This window comes from Musa acuminata, chromosome BXJ1-9 (genome assembly GCF_036884655.1).
Source record: "Musa acuminata AAA Group cultivar baxijiao chromosome BXJ1-9, Cavendish_Baxijiao_AAA, whole genome shotgun sequence".
NCBI lineage: Eukaryota > Viridiplantae > Streptophyta > Magnoliopsida > Zingiberales > Musaceae > Musa > Musa acuminata.
In genome coordinates, this window is record NC_088335.1 from 14,726,094 (window position 1) to 14,746,505 (window position 20,412).

Below are 20,412 nucleotides of genomic sequence, written 5' to 3' on the forward strand. Positions count from 1 at the left end.
TGCGAAAAGGTGAATTAACCTTCGTGGCTGCTATGAAGCTAGAGCCACTTGACGATAAGGCCATTCAAGAACCTGCTGTGGTGGCAAACATCCTGAAAGAGTTCAATGATGTTATGCCACCTAAGTTGTCGAAGACTCTTCCACCACGCAGAGGTGTGGATCACAACATCGAGCTGGAGCCAAGAGTGAAGCCTCTAATGAGACCACCCTACTACATGTCCCCACCAGAGTTGGCAGAACTTAGAAAGCAATTAGGTGAACTGCTAAGCGGTGGTCTCATCCGCAGCTCTGAAGCACCATTCGGAACTCCAGTTCTCTTCCAGAAGAAACAAGATGGGAGCCTCTGACTATGCATTGATTACCGAGCCCTCAACAAAGTGATAGTGAAGAGCAAGTATCCCATCCTACTCATCGCGGACTTGTTCGACCAGTTGGGCAAAACCAAGTATTTCTCAAAACTCGACCTTCGATTGGGGTATTGGCAGGTGCGCATTATTGAAGGCAATGAAGCGAAGACTACCTGTGTGACCAGATATGGAGCGTTTAAGTTCTTGGTGATGCCTTTCTGCTTAACCAACACTCCGGCCATGTTATGCACTCTCATAAACCAACTATTCAAGGAGTATTTGGACAAGTTCGTGGTCGTCTACTTAGATGATATCGTTATCTACAGTCAAACCCTCGAGGAGCATGTCCAGCACCTTCAGATAATTTTTAAGGTTCTCAGGGAGAACACTTTATTCGTAAAAAGGGAGAAATGCTACTTTGCCCAAATAGAGATCTTATTCTTAGGGCATCGAATCGGTGATGGCTCCATTCGTATGGACAAATCAAAAGTGCAAGCGGTTGCAGAATGGCGAACTCCAAAGAAGATGCCAGAGTTGAGATCCTTCCTTGGTTTTATCAACTACTATCGACGCTTCATAGCGAGGTACTCGAAGCGTGCAACTCCACTGATGGAGTTGCTAAAGAAGGAGCAGCCTTGGAAGTGGTCTGACAAATGTAAAATAGCATTCTAAGATCTAAAGGCTGCTATTCTAGAAGAACCGATGCTCAAATTGCAAGACTATGGGAAGTCTTTTGAAGTCCATACAGATGCTTCAGACTTTGCTATTGGGGGAGTACTCATGCAGGAGGGTCATCCGGTGGCCTACGAAAGTGCATGAGAAGAAGATGACAACGGTGATCCACTATCTACGAGTTTGGCGACACTACCTTCCCGGATCGCGATTTGTGCTAAGGACAGACAACATCGCTCTGAGCTATTTCCAAACACAAAAGAAACTTTCCCCAAAGCAAGCCCGATGGCAGGACTTCTTGGCTGAATTTGATATGGCAATGGAGTATAAGCCTGGAAAGGTAAATGTCATGGCCGATACATTAAGTCGGAAAGTGGAGCGCATGAATGCCATACAATTGGAGGGTGGAGGCCAAGCTAGTCAGTTACACTCTAACTTCCTTTCTAGGATCAGGGATGGACCGTATAGTGACCCCCAGGCAGTTATCCTGATGCAGCTCATCAAAGAAGGCAAGGCGCATGATTTTGGGTCCAGGAGGGACTTGTTTACATAAAAGGGAATAGGGTTTATGTTCCTAGAGTGGACAATTTGAGCCGTGAACTCTTAAGAGAGTGTCACGATTCCCTTTGGGCTGGACACCCAAGTATTCATAGAACGTTGGCTCTCGTGGAGAGGGTCTTCTACTGGCCGAAGATGGGGATTGATATGGAGGAATATGTTCGAACATGCCTCACTTGCTAATAAGACAAGGTGGAGCAACAGAAGCCGGTGGGATATTTGGAGTTGTTACCCGTACCAGAAAGGTCGTGGGAGAGCATTTCCTTGGACTTCATGTCAAGCTTGTCACTTGTAGGGAGACTCGGATCGATACTCATGGTAATCGATTGGTTTTCAAAGTATGCAACCTTCATTACTGCTGCCCTACACTGTTCAGCAGAGGAGGCGGCCAAGCTGATGATGAAGGATGTGGTGAAGTATTGGAGAGTCCCGCATAATATCATTAGTGATCGAGATGCTCAGTTCCTAGGACGATTCTGGACTAAGCTATTCAAATTGTTGGGGTCAAAGTTATACTTCTCCACAAGCCTCCACCCCCAAACGGATGGCCAGACTAAAAGGATAAACTCGCTCTTGGAGCAATATCTTCGGTACTACATGAGTGCCAACCAATGAGATTGGGTGAAGCTGTTGGACATTGCCCAATTCTCCTATAACTTGCAGCGGAGCTCTGCTTCCAACAAGAGCCGCTTCGAGATCATTACAGGACAACAACCGTCAACTCCTCACACCATGGCAATCGAGTATATTGGAAGTAGTCCATTAGCCTACCACTTTGGAAAGGAGTGGCATCAAAATGCAGATATTGTGCGGGCTTACTTGGAAAATACGGCAAAAAGGATGAAGAAGTGGGCAAACTTGGGAAGGCGACCGCAAGAGTTCAAGGTTGGCGATTTGGTGTTGGTAAAGCTCCAACCAACATCACTCCAATTCTTTAAGAACAAAGTCCACAAAGGATTGGTGCACAAGTATGAAGGGCCCTTCCCAATTATTAGCAGGGTAGGCAATGTCTCATACAAGTTGTAACTACCGGCGTGGTTCAAAATTCACAATGTTCTTAACGCCAGCAACCTAAAAGCCTACCACTCTAATCTGCAAGATGCTTCCCGAAGTGTTCCAACTCGGCTACCTCCCATAACAGCCTCCTACGAGAAGTGAGTTGAAACCATTCTGGCGGACCGCAAGATAAAGCTATCCAATGGAGTTGAGCAGACAGAATACTTAGTGAAGTGGCGAAAGCTTCCCCAAACTAAAGCCAGTTGGGAGCCTAAAGACGCCCTATGACATGAAGAAGCCATCATCAACAACTACCAACAAGCGTCGATGAGGGTGTCGATAGTTTAAGTGGGGGAGAATGTCACGAGCGGTCGTCGAGCACCCACAACAATTCCATTCAACGAATCATTTGTCGCTCTCATCCACATGTACAACTACTTAGTAGCATGTTTTGCCTTAGTTTTGAGTCATTTTGCTTGTATATATGTAAGTTTGAATAAGTTGCGGTGCTACAAAGCAACTGCTCATCGAACCGAGCAAAACAACCCCAAAACAGCCCAAAACAGCTCCATTTTCGTGTGCCACGGGCTATTTTCTATAGTATGCTTCCGCTCACCAAAACATCAGCCATCTCAACTCCTTGGAACCCCCTAGGTGGCACTAGGCTGGATGGGGCTTCGGTATAGTGTCGGGCATTGAACAACCTTTCGTAAGTTCGCACGTTACCTTGACGGGAACTTTTTATCATACCTGGCACCCGGTGAGCAGCTATTTACGGACTTGCAGCTATTCATTCAACCCTCTAAAGTCCTTGTTTTCCCTCTCTCCCTCTTTTCTCTTGTGCACATAAGGTGTTCACTGAATTGCTTGTAAAGCTTCCCCTTTTCGCGAGACGTCGGGACTTGTCCATCGCTCGTTCTTTCGAACTAATTCAACTTTCTCTTTTACAGGTCCTTCGGGACCTCGGAGAGGTTGCAAGTGGGTGGATCTTTGCGGAGCAATATCGTAAGGGTGAAGCGCGACTTAGGCAACGCAAGCTAAGTTCGCGTCTTTACCGCAAGGGTGCCTCGCGACTTAGGCAACGCAAGCTAAGTTCGAGTTTTGGCCGCAAGGGTATCTCACGCCTTAGGCAATTCCAACTAAGGCCGTGACACTAGGTAACACAATCTGCTCTATACGCAGTTTTAAGTTTTGCGGATTTTGCGCATTCATCTTTGCACGACGATGAACATCTCTTTGGGAATAGGGGATTTTATTTTTCTTGTTCTTCCGCTCTGCATATGATGTCGCCCCTAAGATTTCCCAACACTCTAACTTGTTGGGCTCCCTTAAGCAAATATGAGCTTTGGAGCAGTCAAACTCTCCAATCGCTTTGATTATACCTCTGCATGATCAAGTCCCCCCCCCCCCCCATGGAACTCATTGGTTCTTGTATTCGAAATTCTTCCTTTGTGGTACATAGTCACCATGATATAAAATTTGATGCACACATGGAAGACCCGTCTCTACGATACCATGATATTCACTCTTTGAATCCATAGTCTTTCTTGTCGTTGTGTTGTTTACTAAAGTCGAGGTCCCAATAGCTCCCGATCATACCTCCGTATAATCTAGTCTCTCGCGGGACTAGTTTCGTGTGTATCGCATTGTCACAAACTGTTCCATCATAATCCACTGCACCATGTTACCTCCTGGTGACATCTCCATTGCATTCTAATCCATATGGGATGAACTCATATTAAGATCCCTCCATGTATAGCCTCTGCCAACATATCACAATGTCTCTTCTATCTTCGATTATGTTCGCTTTTTTGGCAATTGATATTCGTCCACCCGCTCTCGGGTCACACCCAGACGAAGTACCGCTCTATGACAGTCCGTCACTTAGTGGCTCCTAAAGTCTACCGACTTCATTGAAAATGGTGTACTATTGTCTAGATCCTAGGCCTTTGCCCCCAATAACACAATCTCCACTGCATACCGCTTCTTTCATAGTAACTTAAATGGCAGCACTGTGGCATATTCTTTAAGAGTACATGCCTCTATGTCCTCTGGCCTAGTACTAAGGCCTTTTGAACCTAACTTTGCCTCCGTAAGTTGAGTCGCATTGGTTCCTCTATCAAATACTCCTCCGAGGTAAGGTGCATATGCCTCAAAACTCTCTTCATATTAGGCACTATATAGGATGAGTCCTCTCTATCAAAATGAGGGACTCATGAAATGGTATGATCCTGCTCTTACCTCTGTAAGAGTTTATGTCCTTGACCTCTGTCCAAGAAAAGCTTTATGCCTCCGCTCCATTTTCTATCTTCTATGCCAACTCCCTTCATACGGGTTGGGTCCTTCATCATGTTACACCCAAGTTGCTCCGCTTCTTGATTTACATTGAGTTGATGGCGGCTCTCGTGCCCACCATTCCATGGGTCAGCCATCCATTGAGTCTGATCTTCATATCGACTCTAAGTATGCCTTCATTTTGTATTATTTTAGGTTGCTCCCCCACATGATCTCGCAATGCATCCATCAATGTATTACCTCATGTGAGATCATACGATAACCCCTCGCCACTCACTCGATCCATTGAGTTTTGTAGGGTTGTTGTCTTGAGGTATTCCTCCTCAACATATACGATATGTTGCACATGATTCTCCCTCTAGAGAACCAGAACTTATCCCTCCAAGGTATCTGTCATGTTGGAGTAACTTCTTTTTTCACATCCTTCCCTCTAGAAGTTTTGGAGGCCACAATCCCCTTGGACTACTTCGCCTTGCTGAACAAACTATGCATTATTCTGCCTCCGCAAATGCACTTGCTAGATTGGGACTCCTTACCAATACAGCCCCTGCTGCACCTCTCAAGATCTATCAATATGCTAAACTCACTATACACTTTAGCCTTATATGGACATATCCTTCTCATGTTGAAGAGAAAGTTTCAATACTCCATGGCGTCGAGTTTCAGTCGCCTTGGGATAGCCATGAACATTCCATCATTTCCATACAAGCCCTTGCATGAGTATCGAATTCTTCAAGTTAACAATTTCCTCACCTCTGTGAGCTTTGTATAACTATTTTGATTGCTAAACAACCTATTCCACCTTGCATGGTCTCATCTTTTACTAAGCTGTCACGGACTTAGCTGGTTTTGCCTAAGTCGTGCGGCACCCTTGCGTGTCCGTCCGCAAAGGTCAGCCTCCCATTGTCCCTTAGGACCAACAAAAGGCGAACGGGTTAGAGAAAACGTCTCATTCGGGATCCACAAGCAAACATCTCCGAAAAATACTTCATAGACAATACAAATTACAAACAGACTTTACAAGCTCTGAACAGTTGCACAACAAAGGGTAAAATGGTCCATTATAGATAAAAAATCTCTCACACGTGTCCACAAGACACCACCTTTATTTACAAGCCTAAAGAGGCCACCAACTTAACTAAAATGGGACTATTACGCCTTCGGCCATCCCTCTACATGTTGTACAAGGCATGAACATACTAAAAGACACGGACATATATAAATATTACATCAAACATCCTGTTTAGAAGTTTGTCCGTGACAAAGCGTCTCACTTGCCTTAAGCACCATCAAGTATGGTTACCAACATCGAGCAGTAGTTCGAACTTAGCCATCCCAACCTTTGTGCGCTATACATTCTTCCCAACTTGCTTGTCTTCATGGTGCCTCTTATGCGAAGGGTTGGCTATTCCTCTGAATGTCAATCGAAGATGTTTGCTCCTTTGAGCGACTCCTTTTTCCCTACATCTCCATGCCTGTTTCCCCCAAATGGTCATGTGTGTTGACTACTCTCAATGTAGCCCTGTTAGGTCCCCACCGTTTGCATGTCAAGTGTTTCTATGAGTGCATGTCCTACTCTAATACCATATATCACACACTTAGCTAGTTTTATCTAAGTTGTATGACACCCTTGCATATTCGTCTGCTAAGATCAACTTCTCTGAAACCTCTTATAGTCTTTTAGGACCTACAAAAGATAAAACAAGTTAGAGAAAGTATCTCACTCAGGATTCACAAGTAATCATTTTAGTAAACACTTAATAGCCAATGCAAATTACAAACAGGCTTCACAAGCTCTGCACAACAAAGAATCCAAAATGGTTCATTACAGATCGAAGTCCTCATAAGTGCCAATATGACACAACCTTTGTTTACAAGCCCAAGGCGACCATCAAAACCAAAGAAAACTGAGCTGTTAGGCTTATTACTAGCCCTTTATATACTGTGCAAAGCATAAATAAAATCAAAATACACGAGCATACATTAGTATTACATCAAATACATTGTTTATAATTTGGTCTATGATAGTTAGGTGCCTACACACAGGTTGGAATCGGGAGGGGGATTCTCGATTCAACCTCTCGGATGCTTAACTTAGCAAGAGTTGGAGATGATAGAGTTGGTGCATATGTGTGTTTTAGGTCTGACTCCTATATTCTTGGGGTTGACTTTTATACTTGTTGTCATGTATTGATGTACCTAGTTATTAATGGTTGTCATCGTCTTCATAAGTAGGTGTTTAAAGACATCATCGTCATAGGTGGTCGGCTCATATGTTGAGATGTGTGCATAATCTGATCTGTTCAGTCTTACTTCATTCGACTATATGCCTTTGGGGTAACTCAAGACCCTACACCACTTTGCACAGCCTCTAGCGATGTTGGTGTAGTGTGCTGGTGGCGTCGATGGCAAGCGACTGCCTTATTCAGATTCAGGGTATTGAGTTAGCTCGATGTGCGTTGACCCTGGAACATCATGTTAGGTTCATCGTGGCAATTGATGTATCCACAGAGTGGATGTCATTATATGTTATATCAGGGATATCACAATAGACCTGCACCGATGGTTTCTTAAACCCGGCATTGATATGTCTCTCGTACAAGGAGGGGCTATAGAAGCTGCGGTCCTAAACGTGTAGGTTCTGAGAAAAGCTGGATCTAAGATGAAACTGGTCTGCAATATTTTGGATCATTATTGGGTAATTAACCCAATCTGCCATGGTTGCCTGAAAGAAAGATAAAAAACAAACAAATTTCAGCCAAAGCATTTTTCGACTTTTAAGTATCTGTTTTACCTTGAGAATTCTAAAATTATGAACAAAAAATCAATGTGATTATATCATGTTATTACATATTGCTGTATATGTAATTCATATAAAAAGAATGGCTGATACATGATGCTCCCTTCATTATGGGTTCTGGTTAGGATAGCCTTGACCCAGCAAAACATTGAGGCTGTATCCTTGACTCAAGTCTTGGCCATCCCAACTATCAGGTGCCAAGGCTCAACTTGCGCATGCTTTAGAGGTAAAAAATTGATCCCTAAATTATATAGCATATCAAATATTCATGTCTCTGAAAGGTAAATGCTAGGTAGATAAACACTGGCTACACATTATATACATTGTGTAGGCGCTAAGTAAGATGAACAAATTTATAAAGTAACCTGCATAATCCGCTAGAGCAAGACCTGAACCATGAGGCTAGAAAGATCCCTAGCTTCAAAAGCTACCCAGGTTTGGACTAGAGATCATATCGATAAAAAGGAAATCATCCAGAAAGGACTGCAGAGCTTTGGTTACATCAGATTATCTGATTAAAGGGTTCGGGCAGATAAAATCTAAACGCCAGATCAAAGAACTGATACATGAAAGATCAAACCCATCTCTTTCGCAACTGTATCAGACAGTCAAACCTAGGAGCAACCAATAAAAAAGGATCTGTATCGGCCGCAAAGCACAGAGAGAAGATAAAATTTCGGACTCTCCAGGATCAGGAGAAAAACAATAGCCCATTAACGCCACAAGAAACGACCAATCCGAAAAAGGTCCACGATGAAATTCCCAAAAACAATCACTTTAAACTATAGATAAGCAAAAGAGATGAAAAGAAATTGATGAAAGATTAGAGAGTCACCGTTACGTGATCGACTTCCTTCTCGCCCTCAAGTGCTCTCTCCGCTTCCCTCTTTAAGACGGGCAGACGAGAGGAAGCGACGGGTGGAGAGCGAACGAGAAAGCGAGAGAGACCATCATGCGGCCAACCAGAAGAGAAGGAAACGGTCGACTTGACTTAATGTCGTTGGGAAATTTCGGTTTGGCAATGTCATCAAACCGTCCGATTTGTCCCCGTTCACAAATTTCTGTGCGAACTTTTATTGGGATGGGCGTAATGTGTGCCATTTTTATTCTCATACTTTGTTGAAGCTGGAGGTACTTTTGCCCATGAAAAAGATGTTAACGTTGGATTATTGGGCTTATATATATATATAATCTTCGAAAAATGTAGACTAACATATGATGGATATGACTGTTCATTTGAACTACCATTGAGGAAGAATGGCTGCCGGGTTCAAATAGAAGCGTTGATGAACTGGCGATTAAAACGAGCCTGGGAGTACAGATCGGACGGTGGAGATCTTATCTTATACCCGTCGCGATGGTATAAATTGTAACTACTGGGGACCACCCGGTCCCTGATATCGTTTCACTTGCGGTCAGGATCTGATGCAAAAAATAAATAGATGAAACAGCAAGCAGCTTAGATAGCCAATGGAAAGTATTTGAGGACCATGGGGCCCAGCGGGCTGGTTCCTGTTCCGGCCGTACTTGGCCCTCTATAACTCCGCCCACTGTTCTTATTTAATGGTCTCACTGTTTGCATGATCGTTTATTCCTTCAACCTCGTGTGCCGGTCGGCCACGAGTACCCCTTGTTTAACGCTGCTGCTCCAGGTTCTACAGGACACGAGAAGAATATTACTGTTTCCGCTCCAACTATCAACTCAGGACCATTCCAAGTTGGCGGCATCTGCGCGTAGAGAGAGAGAGAGAGAGAGGCTTCTTTCTTGTGCAAGCTATAGAGGAACAGCTTGTAGAAACACAAGCTGCAACCTATATATCTTCCTTGCAGTTGTAGATTCTTGTTGTTTGCGTGTATTGCTGTGTCCAAGGACAGGGACACAATGCATCAAGAAAGCGGATGGATTGTGGTTTCTGTTCTCTTAGTTCGACCGGATACGCGTCTTCGCCAGGTAGTTCATTGACCATGAATAGGGTAGGACATTGTCAAGTAGCAGGCTCTGCAAATGTGCTGAATTATTGCAGTTGGATGGAAGAGCAGAACATTTCTTCTCAATGTGTTGCACTCTACCTCTTTGTTTGTTCAAATACACGTATGAAAACTCAGTGCTGAGATGTGATCATGAAGCAAATTGTAGCAGACTAATAAAATACAACGTTTTAGTCACTCACAAATCACTGTCAAGAATAGCTATCCTAACCAAACTTATTAAAGGCCTAAGAAACATCATCGATGACATCACTCACGGCTATTGCTACTGGGAGTAAGGGTGTCATTTTTTATTCTTCTTCTTCTTCTACAGCTATCTATAATATTTCTCATTCACTAAAAGTACCGGAGTAACATGGACCGACCTATCAATATATTACTGCGTGATAAAGCAACAAGCAACAGTGCTGACTGCCGAAAGAAAATTACCCAATGATCGATCACCAATTCACCAATCTCAACCAGGGTTTGATGCTGAAAGCTTGGTATGATTGATTGTTCTATTTGCAAGATACGATGATGGATGATAGATTGGGAGGAAGCAGACGCTGCAGCAATCAATATCATAATCATGATTGTTCTTTTGTGGAAATGATTGAATTTTCACCTTCGTTATCCAATCTGTTCAGATGACAGAAATATACTCATAGCTATATATGTATGGACGTTTAAATGTGCATATATGTATGCGTGTTTGCTTGTATCTGTGGCCTACATGGCCCTATTAAGGATGTGATTCACTTTGCTGCCTGATCTTGCGGTTGCAATCTGGTTTTCGTTTTGCAGGAGACGCACTTGGATCCGGATGGTGCTCATGGACGTACCTAGGAAGGGTGCTTCTGGAGGGATCATTTTGTTCTGAAACTTCTTGATGATTTAAATTTAGGTATTTTCTTCCCATACTTACTGCCTTTATACTATTATTCAAGAGAGGAAGAATGATCCTTGGATTTTCACTGGGATTTATGTGAGTATTTTCTTGTACAGTAACAGTTTATTTTGGGATTGGTTGCTCTACCTGAGTTTCCATATGCCGTTTTGAGGGATTTTAATTGTATTGCATCAATTATTGATAAATGGATTTCATTATAAATTCTTCAGTTCGAAACTTCAATAGTTTTATTGCTAACTCGAGCTTAACAGATTTAAGATTCGTCGTTCCAAAATTTACTTATTATAACAATCATCCAGGCAATGCTCAAATTTTTGTGCGTCTTGATAGGATCTATGCTAATAGTATTTGGCTGAACTTGTTTGGTGGTTTGATGCTTTCTTACTCGCCTTGTACTTGTTCTGACCATTGTATATTAATATGAAAAAAAAGTCTTCCTCATTTGTTTAAATTTCATCAATTTTGGGTTTACTATGATAATGTGTGAAACATTGTTCAACATATGTAGCACTCTTCATCTTGAATGATATTTTCCACGATCTACATAGGTCCAGGGAGTGTTTATCTTATTGGAATAAATATTGTTCAAGTAAGCTTGAGAATGCTTTAGAGTCTACTAATAGGATATTACTTCTTTAGTATATAGAGTCAAGGAGAGGTCATGATGATTCTGAAAAGCTTCTTGTCTCTTGTCTTTATAATAGATATGCTATCCTTCTTGGACAAATTAATTTGAAATGATGGTCCTGAGCTAAGACTAAATGGATTAGTGAAAGAGATCAAAATACTAAGTATTATCATGCTTTGGTCATTTGTCATCGGAGAAGAAATTTCATTCATCATGTTAAAACTAATGTGGATTCTATTCATATTAGGAATGAGTTTGACGAGTATTACTCCTAGCTTTGGAGGGTTGATAAGCATGTTGTGCAAAGCCCAACATGGTCGATCGTTAGGGCATTTCTTCTAGTATATCTAATTTGAGCTTTTTGCCAAAGTGAAATTTAGGATATTATCAATTCTTTAGGTTTGAAATTGAGGCTTATTGGGGCATATTGTGCAAAGTCTTGGGATAGTTTTATTGTAGAGATTTATATATTTTATTATAATATTATTTTTGATTTCATGATACAAACATTCTAAGATTTCTTTGATCGTGTTGTGCTTCCCTTTGATTGGACTAATACCATTCTAAGATCAATAATCCTAATGAGATCAAAAGGTTTCCACCTATATCTCTCTATAATGTGAAGTATTGCATCTCTTGACTAATAGACTTATGACTTATTTGGATTCTCTAATTTCTACGGAGCAATCTACTTTTATTTCAAATAAATCTCTCCATGATAACATCTTCGTTGCCCAAGAGGTGATTCACTCTATGTACAATTCTAAGAGTATGTCCTCACTTGTTATGGCTAAATTATATTTTAAAAAAGCTTATAGTTGACCTCCTTAGCATGCTCTCTTTAGGGTGCTAAATATGACTAAATTTTTAATTTAATTTATGAATTAAATTTTTATGTGTATCTCTTCTCATTCTTTTGTTTGCCTCGTCAATGGGTAACCTTTGATCTTTTTCTAAAGATAAGTGTGAAATTATACAGGGTGATAAGAAGCTTGTATCACCCTTCTCTATATTTTTGTTGTCCAGAATTTTACTCTCCTACATAATGATGCCTGTGACAAGAAGCTAATCACTATTGTTAATTTTAAAAAAATTAAAATTTATCATCTTATATGTGAATGATATTATTTTTTGCTTTAGGTCTAATAAGTGGTAATGTGACACTATTAAAAATATCTTCTAACTTTATGAGACCCTTACTAATCAAAGGATTAATCTATTTAAATTTAAGATTTTCTTCCCTAAGAATACTCTTAGAGGTGTTAGGAGGGATATATATAATTTATTTAGGGTTGTGGTGTTTTTTCCTTTTAAGTACCTAGAAACTTTTATGCTCTTTAAAGAGTTAGTAAATTCTATTTTATTGGTTTGGTATAGATTGGATTAAGAGTTAAAAAAAGGACTTATTTATTGCACACGGGTTATATTGTTTTGATTAGTTGTATGTTGAATTTCATTCCTCTACACTCTTTAAGTGTCTCTCGACATTGAAATCTGTTAGAAAAATTCTCTCGAGTAGTAATGAGAACTCTAGTTGCACGTTATGAAGTTTGCTCTCCAAGAGAAAAGGATTTTGCAATATCTGAATGACTCTAATAGCTTGTGGGGGGTTTAAGTGGTTAAGGCAAAGTATGAGAGTATTGATCCTAGAAATTTATAATTTTCTTCTAAAGATAGTATTACAGATTATTTTTAATTATTTTTGAAAAATTGTGTGATGGTTTCTCTATTTTTGAGGGTAATGATTCTACAATTAGAGTTCTTTTTGGATCCTTGGGTTCTAAATTTGCTGATTTCTTTAAAACCTACCTTTTATAATATTTTGAGTTGGAAAACCCTTATGCCACAAATTGATTTTAGCTTTACAAGCATGATAAGAAAGGTATGTTTTTGTGTAAGTATGCTTATTGATATTTACATTGTCCAAGGAGCAATTTTATGTCAAGTGTGGATTGGTGGTGTAGGTTGTGAAAATTACTAGTGTATATAGGATAAGGTTATTTTGTTAAAAAATTCTACACTGTTGCCTTCCTACGATATCAGATTTACTCAGCTGGGTGTGTATAATACTAAATTGTGTACTATTTGTTGACTAGAACCTAAGTCATTTTTTTATTATTTCTTTTACTGCTCCTTTGCATGTAATATATGGAACATGATAGAATAGAAACTTGGAATGCATTTCAATTTATTTCATATATGTCATGAGGGTGAGTGGGTTAATTAGGATGTATAGATGGGGGAAAGATTTCGATTGCTTTTCAGGGCTATTATTACCACTGCTCTATATTGGTTGTGGTGAGCTTGTCTTTAAACATGAGTCTACATCAATCTTGACTCATGATATGATCGAACACCCTAACAACAGTGAGCAAGGTAAATCTATGATCTTGGATAGACCATAGATAAGATGGTTGAAACTTAATAAATGATACTAGTAAATATTTATTTGTTGGATACATATTAAAAGATGAGATCAAGATGATTCATATGAAGTCAAAATCAGAGATATTGATGTGAATTCTATGCAAGATTATTCTTGGATGATGAAAATTTTGATAGAAATATTTGGTGGTATGTCCTTGGATGCTTTGAATCGTTTTCAAAGCATTTGTGGTATGGAGGACGGTTAGATTCTAGTGGTTCCTTTTCTTCCTATTCTATCAGTCGGCCATCTCACGTGTCCATCCTACCCTGCTCTCTCGCTCTCTCTTCGTTTGCTTTAAATATTAACTTGCAGTTGTAAAGACGTGTACGTCTACCACGTCAAAACCATGGATGGAAGAAGAATTCATCAACTTCGCAAGAATTTGGACAGAGTTTAAATCTAAAAATAATCTCTCTTCTGCTAATGTATGTATCAGTGCTTGTTATGAACAGCTTTGATAATTCCTCTCCACCGGCCATTCATCGTTGCAGTGTGCTACTAATTGTTCGGGCAGTCCTAATTAAACCACATTGACATGGGGCTCACATGACAGCGAAAGCCATCAGCCACGCCATCTACATGCAATCAGCACATCTCCAATTAGACTCGCTATTTCTGGTTGTGTACAATTAACCATTGATGTGTGGTCAATAAAACCTCCACTGACCATTCGCATGCAAGCACGTAACCCTTCATCATCTCGCCGACATGACATGGCCACCTCCACCACCCGGAATGCGGAAGCCCAAAGGCCACAAATCCTCAACTGCATTCCACGGGATCAGTCAGACCACTAAAGGGTCCTATAAAAACCCCTCCCACCCCCCTACCTTTCTTCCTCGGGTCTGCATAGGAGAGACGAGCCCTACCATCTTTCTCATCTCTTCCACAGCTAACGAGGAGGTCTCCGCTCGAGTTCTCTCGCTCAGCAATGGAGATGAGAAAGATCGCCTGTGCCGTCCTCATCGCTGCCGCCTCGGCCACCACCACTCTGGCAGCTGAGGCCCCTGCCCCTGGCCCCGCCAGTGCTTCCTTCGCCATCAACCCCGCGATGGGGGCCGCGATCGGGGCCTCCCTCCTCTCCTTCTTTGCCTTGTACCTGCAGTAACCTCACAAGAACAAAGAAAGAAGGAAGGAAGCAGCAGCAGCCGCTTCATTCAGGGAGGGTTTGCTGTATAATGGTTCTTGTCGTTGACATCGATCCGTATTCTTTCGTTTTTGTTCTCCTACTGCCATTTCTTTCTAATTTAATTGATGTCAAAGAGGATACGGTGCGTGGTGTTCGTACTAGTGCGATTGGTTAATGAACCACAAGAAATAAAATCCATAATTGGCTACGTATTTATTTTCGGCATTGCTTTGGTTGGAGATCTTATGGTGTGCCTGCAAATGCATGAGTCGCACACCGGATCACCTCTCTCTCTCTCTCTCTCTCTCTGTGACGGGAGTCCGCATATGCGAGCAATTTGATTTCGACCGCCAACCATAACACAGAAAAGCTTTGAGCAATTCATTGCTCATAATTACTTGGCCCTTGTAACTCCGATTCCCAAGAATTCAACGATTTGCTTAGCGTTTATCTTGATTTGTCGTTTTAGGGTCTTTCCTACTGTGATTTCATTGTCAGGTTTTGAGATATTCATGCCAGAAAGCATCATACATAGAGGAGGTTTAGAAAAAAAAAAAGCCCCGAGATTAAGATTATTATCCGTCGCAACTAACAGGAAATTCGATCCACCGATTACCAAACCTTAAGAACCTGATGGCTGACAAATCATCGACGATCATGTTAACCTGATAATACCTTATTACCTCAGGAGCTCTACTTGTTTCTTCGATGCATGGTAGTCCGTGTGACCCGATCTTGTTCACGTCTCTCTTCCCAAATTACGAACACTCGGAATAATTTAACTGAGACAGACTCAAATCGTAGTGACAATCATTACGGAGTCCAATATAAAAAAAATGCGATGAGTCCATATTCAAAGAATATATAGCGTACATGAATTAAACAGTATGAATCAAAGGAATCAATGTTTTTGTAATTCTCCCCTTCCGCGCACGTGTTCGTCCATCATCCTCTTGGGTAAAGCACAAGAGATCTAAGATATTGATGGGATAAAAAGAGATAACAAACTTTATATACAAACAAATATAAGTAGGTTATAACACACAACAAAATTAAATAAAATCATAATAAAATATGATACCAAGATTTACGTGAAAAATCCCTTTAATGTAAAGGGTAAAAATCACGGGGCAAACCAAAGAAAATTTACTATAAAAATAATGAATATATAAATCTCAGAGTCTCTTGCCCAAAACCTAAGCAGCAATCACAAAAGAATAACTGAGATACAAGGATTGTATTACTATGCATAATATAAAAAATCTCCCCAAGTAATCAGTGTTACTATGCATAATATAAAAAATATCTCCAAGTAATCATAATGAGAATCTACTATAGATCTGATCTAACCTGAGATGAAAATACTGCCTAGATGATTGAGAATAGTCTCTCTGCATTATCCTTATCTTTTTTCCTTTCTTTCTTTTGTTTTTCTACCATTTTCTCATCTTTTTTTGAATCACATTATTGTTGTAGTTTTTTGCCCCTATTATTGTAGTTTTCTCCCTCTTTTTTGTAGTCTCTATTGTTGTTAAAGCCTACTATGGGCTGAAGTAATAGGCTGTTAACCCAACAACCTCCCCCTTTAGCCCATAAAGGAGGTTATCTCATGACTCCTCAACGTGAAATCATGCCGATCAACTATTGGCACATCTCCTACCTTTCTTTCGGTAAAGTCTTTGTTAACATATTTGCTCCATTATTATATGTATGAATTTTCTGAAGTTGCAACTATTTCTCTTCAAGTACATTTTGACTTGAAATGAAAATGACACTCTATATGTCACAATTCACCATATAGTTTTCTTGTTTCAATTTAAATTCTTATTAAAATTCTTTCATCCATAATATTTCTTTATAAATATCTGTAGTAGTAATATATTCTGCCTTTGTGGTGGAGAAAGCAATATACATTTACAATCTGAATTACCATGACACAACTTCCTCTGCAAAAGTAAGTACAAAACCTGATGTGGATTTCCTTATATTTATATATCTCTTGTCGTATCTGCATCTGTATAACCTGTCAGCATAGATGGTCCATCTTTAAAACTTAAATAAACTTTAGAGCTTCCTTTGAGATATCTAAGGATCCACTTCACTACTACCCAATGCTCTTTGTTTGGATTTGCAAGAAATATGCTAGTTACACCTACTACATATGTGATGTCTGGCCTTGTACATATCATTGCATACATTAAACTTTCAACTATTGAAGCATAAGAAATCTTTTACATTTTCTTTTTCTCCTCGTCACTTAACGAACTCTATTCTAAGCACAACTTGAAGTGACCTGCAAGAGTAGAACCAACTGACTTTCCATTATTCATAGTGAACCTTTCCAATACCTTCTAGATGTATTTCTCATATGACAATCAAATCTTCTTATTTTTTCTATCATGGGAAATCTGCATGCCTAGTATTTGTTTTACTGGCCCCAAGTCATTTATTATAAAAGACTCACTCAATTCCTTCTTCAACGTGTTAGTTGTAGACATATCTTTCCCAAGGATAAGCATATCATCAACATAACATAAGAGAATAAAAAAATCCTCACCAAATCATTTGATGTGCACACAATGATCTGAAGCTATTCTTTTATATCTATTTTCAGTCATAAATGAATTAAACTTTCTATATCACTATCTTAGAGCTTGTTTCAGTCCATACAAGTTCTTCTTCAACTTATAGACAAAGTTTTCTTTACCTTTGACTTTGAAGTCTTCTGGTTGCTCCATATAAATTTTCTCCTCTAAATTACTATGAAGGAAAGCTATCTTCATATCTAACTACTCAACCTCTAAGTCCAAGCTAGCAACAATACCAAGAGCAACACGAATAGAAGATATTTTAATAATAGGAGAAAAAATCTCTTCAAAGTCAATACTTTTCCTTTGACCAAAATCGTTTACAGCTAATCTAGCTTTGTACTTTAGTTGAGAACAATATTCTCGAGACTTTTGTAATCACTGATAATTTCTCCCTTAATATAAATTAATTACTATAAATGATGTATTGTTTTATTATTAAGTTCTATGTTTCTGTACTATAGTTAAGGAAATGATTAAATTTGGTTTCCTTAATTATGTGAATAAGTTAGGAATTCTACTAATCAATTAAATTATTAATTAATTTATTTTCTAATGAGTGATTTGATATTTAGGAAGTAAATAATTTATATTCCATTTTTGTGTGTGAACTATAAGAAATGAATATTATATTACTCCCTTTGTGTATGAAAGTAAAATAAAAATAAATAAAAAATAAAAAATAAATTATTACTTACCTTTCGAGGAGATATCATCTTCTCTTATATAAAGGAGGCTACTCTCTTTCACTCACCAAGCCTAACAATGGGAGGATTGAGGAGAGGACTTCGAGATGATATGGAGAAAAGGATAGTCGAAGAAAGGTATGATCATTTCTTTTTTTAATTAGCTTTGATTCATATTTTGAAATCTTGATATTAAGATTGTTATGATTTTATGATGCATAATGATGTTTTAATTTTAAGTTTTCATGATTAGTAAATAATGATAATTATTTTGTGATGTTAGAATGATTATTTGATTTATATTGATCTCTTAAGCTTAAGTGAATTTTAATATTAATTTAATTATTAAAATTCTTATTCTTGGATTGACATAATAGTTTTAATTTATTTAATTAGATATATTCATGTTTTTAAGAATTATGTGTGAATTTCTATAATATAATTTATTTTAAATTTAAGATCATGAATTTAAAGTTTTAATTAATGGATTTGAATCATTCTTCAATAATTTTAAGAGAAATCTGTTAGGATCGAGAGCACTAAGAGGGGGGGGTGAATTAGTGCAGCGGAAATCTTACAGCGATTAAAAACCAAAAGCTGCGTTCGTTCAATAAAAACTATTATGATGCAAAAGCTAATTCTCAGTTTGTATCTAAGTGCAGTTTGCGTCTAAGCGCAGATTGCGTCTAAGCGCAGTTTGCGTCTAAGCGCAGTTTGCGTCTGAACACAGTTTGCGTCTGAACACAGTTTGCGTCTAAGCGCAGTTTTGCGTCTAAGCGCAGTTTACGTCTAAACTCAGATTTACGTCTAAACGCAGTTTTACGTCTAAACGTAGATTTACGTCTAAACGTAGTTTTACGTCTAAACGCAGATTTACGTCTAAACTCAGATTTACGTCTAAATGTAGTTTTGCGTTTAAAAGCAGTTTTGAACCTGGAAAAGCGTTTTACGTAGAAAGCAATTTGCAGTTATAAATGGAGTCCGAATGTAAGCGTAAACTGCAGTGTGAAGATCGTACGAAAACACGATTTACGTTTGAATGCAGATTCTGAAAGAACAGCACTTAGAACTTGTTCGTGAAAGCGCAGAGAGCAGTAGTAATGGAGGAGGTTTGCAGTAATGATAAAGTGCTCAAAAATAAACGCAAACCAGAGATTTAGAGTGGTTCGGTCAGCCTTGACCTACTCCACTTTTGGCTTCCTCCACCGACGAGGTTGCCGACGTCAACTAGCTGCCTTCCTTCAATGGGCGAAGGCTAACTGCCCTTTTACAGTTTCTCTCCTTTTGACAGGCTCAGGAGACAACCTTTACAGATTCTTTCTCTCCTCTCTTTACAACTCAAGACTTGAAGAACAGAAGGAGGAGAACTTTAGGACTTTACACAAATTTGAGCTCTTAGAATCACTGAAAAGATCAAGAATTCGGTGTGGATCTGTATCTTTTCAGTGCTGAATGGGTGGGGTATTTATAGGCCCCAACCCAGTTCAAATTTGGAGCTCAAAACGATCAAATCGATCAAATCCCAGAATTCTGGGATCAGGCGGTTGCACCTCTTGACTGGAGAGGTGGCACCGCCTGGCAGAGCTCGAAGACTGAGCTCAGGCGATTGCTTCTCTCTGCCAGAGCTCGAAGACTGAGCTCGGTGATTGCATCACCTGGCAGAGCTCGAAGACTGAGCTTGGTGATTGCATCACCTGGCAGAGCTCGAAACTGAGCTCGGTGGTTGCATCACCTGGCAGAGCTCCAAACTGAGCTCAGGCTGATGCACCTCTCTGCCAGAGCTCGAAGACTGAGCTCGGTGATTGCATCACCTGGCAGGGCTCGAGACTGAGCTCAGGCTGATGCACCTCTCTGCCAGAGCTCGAAGACTGAGCTCGGTGGTTGCATCGCCTGGCAGAGCTCGAAACTTGAGCTCTGGCGGTGCTACCTCTTGGCAGAGGAGGTTGCACCGCCCAGTCTAGCTCGAAGACTGAGCTCTGGGCGGTTGCACCTCTCGGCTGGGGCGGTTGCACCTCCCAGCCTCGCAGCCCTGGCGGTTGCACCTCCTGGCTGGGGCGGTTGCACCTCCCAACCCCACAGCCCAGGCGGTTGCACCTCCTGGCTGGGGCGGTTGCACCTCCCAACCCCACAGCCCAGGCGGTTGCACCTCCTGGCTGCAATCAGGGTCCGAATGGTTCACTCCATTCGGCCCACTTTGAATCTTTTCAGGGGCCCAATTGCCCCAAGATTAAGCTAATGGGATCACCTCCCATTTTCATGCTTAATCATCATGCTAACTACGATTAACTCTAAGACAACTTCTGCAGCTTTGCTCCGATGCGTCAATCGCTTCTTCCGGTGAGTTTCCGGCCAACTTCCGTCGATCAACCGATAACCCTCGGTGATCCTTCTGCGGACATCCGGC

The 20,412-nt window shown here is 40.2% G+C and overlaps 1 protein-coding gene across 1 annotated transcript; it reads left to right on the forward strand.

Moving 5' to 3' along the window:
* Positions 1-14,433: 14,433 nt before the first annotated feature.
* Positions 14,434-14,942, forward strand: LOC135594299 (arabinogalactan protein 23-like). The gene has a single exon (XM_065084697.1). The coding sequence runs from the start codon at positions 14,537-14,539 to the stop codon at positions 14,711-14,713; it is 177 nt and encodes a 58-aa protein (XP_064940769.1). The 5' UTR covers positions 14,434-14,536; the 3' UTR covers positions 14,714-14,942.
* Positions 14,943-20,412: the final 5,470 nt, after the last annotated feature.

Coding starts and splice junctions, on each gene's coding strand:
- LOC135594299 (XM_065084697.1), top strand. CDS start 14,537: ATGGAGATGAGAAAGATCGCCTGTGCCGTCCTCATCGCTGCCGCCTCG.